The 11,450-nt window shown below is 41.6% G+C and overlaps 1 protein-coding gene across 2 annotated transcripts in view; it reads left to right on the forward strand.

Annotated features, from left to right (window-relative positions):
* PAK5 (p21 (RAC1) activated kinase 5) overlaps nt 1-10,107 on the forward strand; it is a 281,523-nt gene extending 271,416 nt beyond the window's left edge. For both annotated transcript variants that reach the window (XM_029917126.1, XM_029917127.1), the window contains exons 8-10: nt 3,840-3,965; nt 5,525-5,659; nt 7,894-10,107. In XM_029917126.1, coding sequence (XP_029772986.1) covers nt 3,840-3,965; nt 5,525-5,659; nt 7,894-8,049 — 417 coding nt within the window. In that variant the 3' untranslated portion in view covers nt 8,050-10,107. The remainder of the gene's footprint in view (nt 1-3,839; nt 3,966-5,524; nt 5,660-7,893) is intronic.
* The last annotated feature ends 1,343 nt before the right edge of the window (nt 10,108-11,450 follow it).

An 11,450-nucleotide genomic window follows, 5' to 3' on the forward strand; every position in this document is an offset into this window, starting at 1 on the left:
ATAGCAGCAGCCCAGGATCAAGTGATGGGAGTTGCTGTAGAAATACCCAGCCGTCTTGTCCTTGCGTGGACTAGCTCTGAGGCACATGTACTATGGTCTCCCAGACTTCTTCATCAGGGGTGAGCTCTAGTTCCCACAGTGGTAACTAGCCCTTGATGGGCTGCCTTTCCTTCCCTGCTACACATCTCCATTTCACTATCAGTGTTCCCCGTGTCTCCCCAATAAATGACTTGCACTGAATCCTTGTCTTGCAGTGTGCTTGGAGGGGAAGGGAGCTGAACTAACACAGCACCCAGAGATAATGCAATGTATCCGTACTCGCTTCCACAGGATTTAAAATGAGGGTAAAGGATAGAAAAGGGGCCATAGATGGCAACCAGGGCCTTGTGACTGTCCACACCCCGTCTACTGTGCCCTGACAGCTGGAAGTCAGTGTCTCTTCACCAAGGGCATATACCCCTAGTTTTCCATGGTCTCTACCCAACCCATTAAATTCATTGATAATTTGCCTGGTACCCTTAGGCACTGGAGTGTTTTTGTCTCTTGAATAACTAGAATTTTACAATTAGAAGGCCTGAAGATTATCTCCCAGAAGCTCTTTCTAAATTAAGAGAGATGGGAGCATGTTCCATAGCTTGCATAAATTCATTCCCACGGCCTCCTCTGTGTCCTCTCTCTTCCCTGCTACTCCACAGAGGCAGCTTTTCCTACACAGGAAGCACAGCCTTACAAGCCAGGAGACCCATGTGAGTCCTCCTCTAATACTGCTGTAGTCTTGGACAAGCTCCCACCCTGTCCCACTTTGTCAAATGACAGAGGAGCCAGCTGAGGCCACTATACTGGTCCACCTAAGCTGCTGTGATGGTCTCCCTCTCTTCTCTGGTTGAGAGTTGAAGTAACTGGAGGCATCTTCATCTATCTGGCCCCTTCTGTTACCCTTCTCTGTTCCTTTGGGCCATTGTTCTTCTTAAAACAGAAGTTCTCAAACTTTAGTGAGCATAAAACCACTGGAGACCTTGGCCAAAAACCAAATTCCTGGGTCCCCATCCCCAGAGATTCTGATTCAGCCCAAATTAGGTGATCTCGCAAGTTCCCAGGGGATGCTGGTGCTACACACTTTGAGTACCATTCCCTTATAGGAAGTACCCAGAAACCAGGCACAAAAAGCATCCATCTGTTTGCCTTAGCAGGAACCTAGAGCAGATGCATGAATTCTTTAGAGTGCATGCAGTTTACAAAATGAGGGTTTCACCTTCTCTTTTAAACCTGTAGCCATCTTGTAGATAGGCTCTCCCCCCAGCCACCACCTGTGTTTCTATGTGGCTCCGGTTCCCTAGCCAGGACACACTGAGATGAAGAGGAGCTCTGAGCTCTAAACCCTGGTTTCTTGTCTGGCCCCTGGGGAAGAGGCTGCCTCTCCTCTGTTTTAGGGGTTGGCTATGTACTAGCTGCAATTCTCTTAGCCCAAGTGTATAAGTGAGACAACGTGTTTCCTAATACACCATACTGTACAGTTCTGTTTGAAATGAGGCTCCGCTTAGGGTCTGTGTGATTTTCTTTGAAGATCTCCCTACAGTACTTTATTATACTCATTACTTCAGTTCCCATTATCTACTTGCAGATTTATTTGGATGAGTGTTGTGTGCAGTTATGTCCTTTTAGAGAATTGGCTCTTTTATGTTCTTGGATGAGTAAAAACAAAAATCATGTAAAAGCACTTATACTTCTACAACAGAGGAAGAGGCCTCGCTTCCTAGTGTTGTGTTTAAGTTTCTCATCTTACATATTGTCAGGGAGATAATTGTTAGTCTGGGAGATTTGAGGTTTTTTCCTTATGTCTAGAAGAAGAAAGCCACCCTAGAGGTATTAAAAACTGCCAATACCGATTTGATGATACATCTACGTCCTTAATTCAGATTTTTTTTTAATCTATAGGCAAACAAAATGCTTCAGCAAAATTGTCCTCCTCCACTGTCTGTATAGTAGGGTTGCAAATTTATTCACCTTAGAGCTTTGGAAATAACCACACATGAATGTGCAATCAATTATAGTTTTTCTGCTTTTTAAAAAAATGTTTATTTATTTACTTTTGAGAGAGAGAATCTCAAGCAGGCTCTGCACTGTCAGGACAGAGCCTGACACAGGGCTTAATCCCATGAACCATGAGATCATGACCTGAGCCAAAATCAAGAGTCAGACACTTAACCAAGTGAGCCATCCAGGTGCCCCTAGTGTCTGCTTCTTAAAACTTTACAAAGTCCCACTGACCAAAAAAAAAAAAAAAGCAATTCTTAATTCAGTCCATTAAATTTAGTCTGCTTAAATAATTTAAACATTGTCTTTCAAAGTTCAACCACATTATTATAAGCTTTAATAGATACCTTATAACATCAATCTTTCAGATTTGGTCACCGTCTACTCCATCTTCCCACCTCCCACCCTCTCTTTCTCAGAGAATCAGGGAGAATAAGGGACAAGTGTGGCTTATCAGAACTCAAAGTAAAGAATATAAGACCCATGTTTTCCTCTCTGATCCCTGCCTTGGCATAACTGGCCTCTTCTGCTACCAGGACTGGTGGCCACTAATGATTAATGGGTCCCCTGGCTACTGGACTTTTCAGGAAGGTGTCTCTGCAGCATTTCACAAATCCGGCCTCTTTCTTCAAGTCTTGAAAGCCATCCTGAAGGTCCTCATGTCAACCATGGGCTTGTGCCAGGCACTTCCTTATTTCCTCACTGAGCTCTGCAGGAGCTTCTAGACCCCTGCACAGTAGACCAAGACCATGGAAGCCAGAAAAACATTGCCTCAGGTTCACTGCCACCCACTCTGCTGTGCCATCTCTCCACAGAGGCCACAGTGAGCAGAGTCAAGGCTGATGTTCAGCCAGTATTCACTACTATGTCTATACCCATTATTAAATATTGCAATATTTTCATGCTTGTTGTTTAATAGGTACTGTTTCAAGTCATTATGACAGCCCATTACTGGGATGCCCTTGTCTCATTAAACATGGTAAAGCCCCTAGGATAACTCCAAGACACAGCTCAACTTTATGTCTAGATTCCAATTAATCTAGATGATTCTGATTATTAAATATTTTGAATATTACCTCTGAACAGAAATACATGTGGCTTCTCCTCTCCATTGTTTGTTTGGGGATGTATGCTACTTAGATATTTCTAAAGACCACCACTATCTGCTTGGGGTGGTGGACATGATGTATAATAAACGGGGTCATTAAGATGACCACCTTAAACCGTTAGTACAGTGCTAACATCCAGTTTCTACACCCATATTTCTACCTAAACTGATGTTCACATTGGCAAATTCAATTTGTTGTGAGCAAAAGAGAAAGCAAAAATAAGAGCCAATACTCAGCATCCTAAAGAAATGGAGTCTTGCATTAATTCAAATATAGAAATGGGGTTGATGATTTCAATCATCTCATGGTACTTGGAAACCTGAATGTGTTCAATGCAAAACAACCTAAATTGCAGCAGTGTGTACAAAACTCACATGAAGAATAGCAATTTACACACCAAGTCATCATCTGTATATTAAATTATTACGGTTGTGGGTTTGAATTTTAACGAATGTGTTGTCTGAAGTGCAATTTGTAAATTTTTCGGGCTTCACATTTGCAAGTCAACCCTGGTGGAGCCATGAGAGCTTTTTCCATTAAAATGAATCACACCTTTTCAATAAAAGGGTCTGACCATCTCCCATATTTCCAAGGCCTGTCCATGAGACCATTTTGTTTTGAAATTAAAATTTGCTTTCTCCATCTGGAAGCTGATATTATTAGATTGTTACCTTGTTATATTCCTTTCCTTTTCAGATAAAGCTATCTGACTTTGGTTTCTGTGCTCAAGTCTCTAAAGAGGTACCGAAGAGGAAATCACTGGTTGGCACTCCTTACTGGATGGCACCTGAGGTGATTTCTAGGCTACCTTATGGGACAGAGGTAAGGAGGTGACAGTCATTGCTTGGGAGTGGTGGGACAGGCTTAGGGATTCAGTGGTTTTGAGACAGCTAATGACCACAAATCAGGATGAGGACTTTGGATTCCACCTTTGACCCCATTTACTAGCCTTGTCACAGAGGAGGCTGTGGCAGGAAAGGAACTGGCCACCACCGAGGAAATCACCACGACATTGATCCAGGGGCATTTATTGAGGTCCTAAACATACACTGAAAGCAGGGGAGGTGGATCACGCAAACTCTGATCACACCCTCCATGTCAGGGACACACAAAGCAAGGCAGTGCAACCTGAAAAGCAGCCAAAGATGCACAGATGAGCAGGTGTCATGATTCAAAGGCTAGAGGGACAGAGAACAAATGTTTTCCCATGGAAAAAAATTATATAGGAATACGATAACATATTTTAAAATATGGCACAATTTCTGCTTCCCTTGAAAAAGAAACAATTGCTCATAATCTGTTAAGGGACAAGGTTTGGAAATGTAAAAACAAGGGGCCAGAAGGAGTGGAGGAAAAGCCTTCTAGGGAGGGAGTAGTATGAGTGAAGCTCTTAGACATGCAAGTCTACACACACGGAGGGAAGGAGCCCGTTCCAGCCAGGCACACAGCGTTTCCACACAGTATGGTGCAGAAGGTGATGCTAAGCGGGGAGAAGCATGACGAGGCAGCATGGACCAGTGAACTAAGGATACTGGCAGAAGTGAAGGCGGACTCTGCTCTCTTTCCTTGTTTGCTTGCCCTTGAATGTGTGCTTGTTTTTCTCACTGTGGTCCCAAGAGCGTAAATTCTCCGTGAAGATCACTGCAAGGGTTCTAACAGGAATGCAGCTAACTGATAAGAGGTGTAATGCGGCTCTAACGGGGAAGTGGCTGTGGCCGTAACTGGGAATTTATAGGACAGCTACGGCTTCTCATTGTCCTGACTCCCATTCGTTACTCGGAAACAATTGCTTGTCATCTCTTCCTCTTCTTTTCTCCATTCCCTGAAAACGGTTTTATAAAGCAGGGTATTGTGCATGCTGCTTCAAAGTGATAAAATGCAATGGAAAGAACTCCACAGTAGGGAAAGAGGAACTATTTTTAAAAATCAAATTAATAAAAGGATCAACATGTATTGTGTAATATAGCTTTTTGTAGTTTGTTACAAATAATTCAACTGCCCTTTCTTATGGTTTTAAATGCAACTTTCTTCTCTATTTTCATAATATAAAACTTAGATGTTTTCCTCATCTGTCCTAATAGGCAGATAACCACCAACATTAACAGTAAAAAAAAAAAGTTCTGAGCTCCAGAATATTAAGATTTTCATGTACCTAAATGGCAGAATCATCCCTGAAGTCGTCTTTAGAAAGGAAATGAAGACTGTTAGCAAAAACGTGGTAACTCAGCAGGGCAGTCCATAAATCTGTGTTGTAAATTTTGAAAGTTTGCAAATACCACATTAATTTATAAATGGGTGCAAATCTGTTGGGTCCCCTGGACACATCCAACATTTCAGAATGTGGTCCTGGCCTGAGATAACCATTGGACTGTCCCTAACAGGTGGACATCTGGTCCCTTGGGATCATGGTGATAGAAATGATAGACGGCGAGCCCCCGTACTTCAATGAGCCCCCCCTCCAGGCGATGCGGAGGATTCGGGACAGTTTACCTCCAAGAGTGAAGGACCTACACAAGGTGAGAAACAACATCTGTTGCTGACGTTCAAAATCATTCTTAGCTTCTCCAGTCTCTCTGTACTTTCAAAGACTGCCCTATCCTGTCCAGGAGTAGATCCTGGTTTATGGGCATGGACTTTGGAATTTGAATCACTTAGATTCAAATCTCTCCTCTTCCTGTTCACTCACTGGGCACTCAGCCTCTCCATCTCAAAGTCTATCTATAAAATGGGATACCGTTGGCCCCTCTGTTGTGGGGTTGGCTAGAAGAGGAAACCAGGCACTCCACGACAACTCCCTCTGCAAGCACCTGTGACATACTGGAGACTGTCCTAATTACTGGGGATATTGTAACACAGGACCTCAGATTTCCTGAGTCTCATAGCGCTTGTGTTCTAGTCGGGAAGGCAGATGGTAAACCACAAACAAAGGAAGGAGTACAGTCATTTCAGAGAGTGGTATACACTATGAAGTAAATAAAAACAGTGTAATACAGGAGAGGGGATTCAGAGCTTGTTTAGGTTGAAGGGTGAAAGAAGTCCTTTCTGGGGACAGATCACTGGAACTAGAATATGAATAGAAAGAAGGGGCAAGATATGCAAAGATCCGGGAGAAAAATGTGTGAGGCAGAGGGAACAACAGGTGCAAAGGCCTTATGCCAAAATGGAAAACTTTTGTGTCTGAACAAAGTGAGCCAGAGGAAGTGGGGAAGATACAACGTATCAGAGAGGTAGGCAGGGTCTGGATCATACAGGCCGTGAAGGGCCCGGTTAAGAGACCAAGTAGGGTCCTTCCTGTTTGCCAGAGATTACCAGGTAAGGTCAAGCTCAGAAAAAATAATGCTGAGTTGAAGGTGCCTGGGTGGTGCAGTCAGTTAAGCATCCACCTTCGGCTCAAGTCACGATCTTGCAGTTCATGGGTTCGAGCCCCACATTGGGCTCTGCACTGATAGTGGGGATCTTATTTGGGATTCCTTCTACCTCTTTGCTCTCTGCCCCTCCCCCACTCATGCTTTCTCTCTCTCAAATAAATAAACTTGAAAAAAGTAAGAAAAGAACCACTACTCTAGTAGCTGCTGGTGGGAGTGGAGGGACAGGTCTTGCTGGGAGGGGCCATTTCCAGGAGTTCATATAACACACCTCCCCTCCCCTCTGCCTCGTGGCACAGAGAGGAAGTAAAGCTACCTTTTGGGGGGAATTACCCTCTTCCCTCACCCGTAAGTCTTAGAGAAGAGGTCTCAATAGAATCACTTGCAAACAAAACAAAACAAAACAAAACAAAACAAACAACAACCAGGAGACTGTTTGAATCGAACAAGAGACTAAAACCTCAACCGTTTGGTCTAAGTTTAAATAATTAAAAGTGGCTAAAATAGCATGATATCAAAAGAGTCCCTCATCCAAAAAGAATGGTGTGATGTTCTTCAACATCGTCTACAAGAGCAACCTTAACCCTAATGGTCAAAGACTAGACACTGCTCAAGGTTGTTTTCCAAATGGATAAATAATACGTGGTACAATTTAACAGTGAATGCTACACAGCATTCACGAAGAAGGAGAAAGCTTTTACCACACACATCAGGGATGCATCCCACAGACACACTATTGAATGAAAGAAGCCAGACAGAGGAGACTTGACGGTATATGACTCCATTTCTATAAAGCATAAAAGAAGCAATGTTAATTTATGCAATTAGAAGTCAGGAGAGTGGTGATCCTTTGCAGGAAGATGGGTATTAACAGGAAGGGTGCCTGAGGTGGGCCCCTACAGGGGTAGAAACGGTCTGTATTTTGATGGGGCTGGAGAGTAAATAGGTGTAAATACATAGAAATCTACTACTGTAAAACCAACACTTCATATTTATACATTTGAATATATGTATTAGAAAAATAAAACTATCCCATGTTTGTACCACATTTTACATATGTGTGTAACCAGTACTTATAAATAGTAAGTGCTTCATAATGCTGCTATTTCTATTACTATTTGATTTAGTTAATAGATTGTCATTTTCCATTGCCCTGTCATTTGCTCATATTATTTCAAACCTGAAGAAGGTAAAGAAAACATCATATGTTAATAAAGGCAGTACTCGCTTTTTGCTCGCATAACGTCTTTCTTCTCATGCTGACTTTCTAGAATTTGATGTTGTTTGATAGAATGACTTAACTGGGAATTGGCTGGGAAACCACTCTAGGGGAAATGGTTGGGTTTCTGTTTCAGTCCTCAGGGTGGAATCTTGTGTTCCCACAGGTTTCTTCAGTCCTCCGGGGATTCCTAGACCTGATGCTGGTGAGGGAACCCTCGCAAAGAGCCACAGCCCAGGAACTCCTTGGACATCCATTCTTGAAACTGGCAGGTCCGCCATCTTGCATCGTTCCCCTGATGAGACAGTACAGACATCACTGAGCAAAGGAGTCAAATAGGTGGAAGCACTAGATGAGGACGTAAGAATAATTCAGGAGAACGTGAGGAACGTGAAAGGCTTGTGGACTCTACCCAGCTGATTGGTGGGACAATGTGATGACAGGCAGGGTTCAACAGACCAGGGCATCTTCTTGTGTCTTAAATAGGCATCTCTCCACTGACAGCTGGCGTGATAATTTGGAACAAGGCTTTAATAAGTCATTATTATATTTTTCAGCCCTTCATCCAGCAAATCAGAAGGACTCAGTACAAACTCCGTTACAATATATCCTAGCCACATGCAGGGTAACGCATAGGATTTTCTATATTGAAAGAATACTTTTCTGGCAAAAAAAAAAAAAAAGAAAGGAAAACAAAAAGCACTTTTTTCTTAATGGTAGCAGTGTAATGTATTTTGCAATGAATTTGTAATTTTTCTGTACGATAGTTTTGATAATTTATAGTACTTTGATGTCACGTAGCCATTGTATCAGTTGAAGTAATTGTTTACTAGCAAGAGTTTGAACAAAGCCTTTCCTACTTTTTTATCCCTTTCAGAGAACCAACGATTCTTTAGGAACTTTGAATACTGAATGACTCTCAATCACCGTCAGCTTTAGTAGAATATCTTTCTTATCTTAACAAGTGTCTTATGTGGTGGAGGAAGAATTAAGAGTGATGGTGATAGAGGCGCACATTTCACTTACCCAACCAAAAATAATAAAATTTGAGCCACAGTATGCCACCATGCTACTTTTTGGGATAAAGCTAAATATGTGGAAAAATCAAATTTTCCTTCAAGGCTGTTAATCACAAGCCAGTGTTTGCACAACAGGGTGGTCCCCAGAGTGTCCTCTCTCAGATACGTACCACATCCCCTTGTGGCCAGATTTCCCTCCATGGGAAAAATTTCAGTGCTAGGATCATTGGACTCAGTTCCCCAGATTGAATGTTTTAAGTAAGACTGTGAGAATTCGTCTCACCAAGGGAAAGGAGAGAGAACAGGGCAAGATGTTTGGGTTCGTTTGTCACTGTTTTTAAAATTCTGTATGCTAGCACACCAAACTCTTGTGTGTATTTACCTTTGTACCGCAGTATTAATTGCTATTGTTCATGTGTTGTGCTGGAAGTCGAGGATGAATTAGGAAGGGGGTCTCTTACCAGGTGTGCTCGGACTTCAGTTGTGACCATGTTATAATGTGTTTCTGATGTAGGAGAGATGCACTGCTGACTAGATCTTCTTGAATGTTGATAACAATGAATGACTACTACAATACATTTTGTGTTGCTTGTTGGATGAATTTGCATGTTAACTGTAGGCCAATATAGATTTGCCTTTAAAATCTCTGGAAGAGCTACATAGTCATCATTAGTTTCTATTATTTATGCATCAGAAAAAAAAAGCCATTTGTTACCAAACTGGAAAACCAGAGGCTTTTCCTAATGATTTCATATACAGTAACAAAAAGGAATTGAAATGTGTGAAAATGCTCTGGTGACTCTAGGCATAATTAAGAATTTTTGTAATTAATAGGTTGCTAATTATTTATTATAACTAATAAAGGGGGAAAAAGGCATAAAATGACCTTCTACAGATTAGATTTTCAGTTTTTCGCCCAAACTGGAAATGTCTCACCATAAATAGGATCTATAATTTTGTTTCATAAAACATAGCAAAGCAATGTCTTATGTAAAATATTAAAATATTGATATAAATATGTATGAATAAAAATCTAAATCCAGAAAATGGGCATTCTAAAAGTTCATGGGGCAGATTATATTAATTTAACCAGGACTATGTAGGAGTAGAAAGAGAAAGAAAATCTTTTTTTAATGAGAACAAATAGTAAAAACCATTGCAGAAAATAGTGGATTTTGGATTCCAAACATTTTCAACAGTGTAATGGGAATTTTTCTGTAATTTTCTTATGACTGGGTATTTTATAAATATTCATTGAGTTTACCAAAAGTTACTGTAGCTTAAAAGGTTTTGTGAGCACTAACTATTGGCAGAAACTGCACTTGCAAATAAAAATAAATGTTTGCCTTTTTCCCATCGTGTTATTAGACTGTCCAGTGATTTCCTGAATTTGTTTTCTTAAGTAACCAAGAATGGTTTCTTTATGACCTTGAGGAATGCACATGAGTTAGTATGAGGCCATATGTAACATCATGATGATATGAACCAAAGATAAATATTCCTATCCCCAGAGATTATCGACAGTGTAAGACTGGTAAAGATTCCACGACTGAAAAAAAACTTATTAAATTCTGGAAGGCCACGTGCAAGGCCAGCCAGATGCATGACTAAAGACCCCCACACCTCTTCCCTGGGTCAAAGATGCTGAACTGATCTGAAGGTTTTTACCAACAAAGACATAAAAAGGAGATTATTTTGGATTAGAGCAGGTGTAGTGAAGGTTCTCTGGTAGCCAGGAAGAGAGTGTTGGGTGCCTCTTCTTCTTTGGCGAACAGAGAGACATTAACATTTATCCTGTGATGTTGAAGGGGACACTTATATATAAAGAACTAATTTCTTACCTGGAAATTTCAAGTGGTGGAAACCCTCAAGAGATAGTCTGAGATAGCAGGATGATAAAGGATAGTATATTGTGTGCCAGGGAAGAGAGAGATGGAAGCCTCCTCCCCCAGGCAGGAAGCCATTACAGAATATGGAAGAAAACACCTGGTCCCTTTGTCTATAATGGACCATGGAGAGGGAACATGTCAAACTATTGACCAAGTAATGAGATGCCTATCTTGGAGAGTGCATTGAGGCATGTAACATGGGGGAATCTAAAGGGAGATAAGGCTACTTTTCTGCAGGGAGAATGGGTCAGGGTGGAACTGAACCTTACTCTAAAATATATATATGCCATCTACACCAAGACCACTCAGCAGCAGAGGCTGTAGTCTTCAAGCTGATGAAAATGACATTCAGGTATCTTCTCTCCTTCCAACAGCATCTCCGGGGCAGCTGACTCTACCCAGCGGGGTTACTGGAACCTCACTTCCTGGCTGCTCCCTGTAGGTTTGGGCCATGTGTTAGCATGAGACCCCCATAGTTTGGGGGAAGGGTCTAGAAGAAAGAAAGGGAAACAGAGAATGCACACTGTGTCTCCTGCCCCTCCCTATCTACTGCTACCTATTTCTCTGCTACAAGTTTAGCCCTAGCAAAAGAGAAGGGAGTTATTTTGAATTTGAATGAGATTGATTTTTTTTAAATGGATTAGACAGATGGAATCACACTGACTTGTGGTTGTGTCCCCATTACCCACTTGGAAGAACACAGTAGCAATTACTAAAAAATGAAATCATCCCATGAAGTTAGCAACTCCATGAGTTCAGATTCTTTGCTCAAACTGGGCAAATGACGAGCACAGTGTCATCAAAGAAATAGTCAT

The sequence above is a fragment of the Suricata suricatta genome, chromosome 12, assembly GCF_006229205.1.
Source record: "Suricata suricatta isolate VVHF042 chromosome 12, meerkat_22Aug2017_6uvM2_HiC, whole genome shotgun sequence".
Lineage (NCBI taxonomy): Eukaryota > Metazoa > Chordata > Mammalia > Carnivora > Herpestidae > Suricata > Suricata suricatta.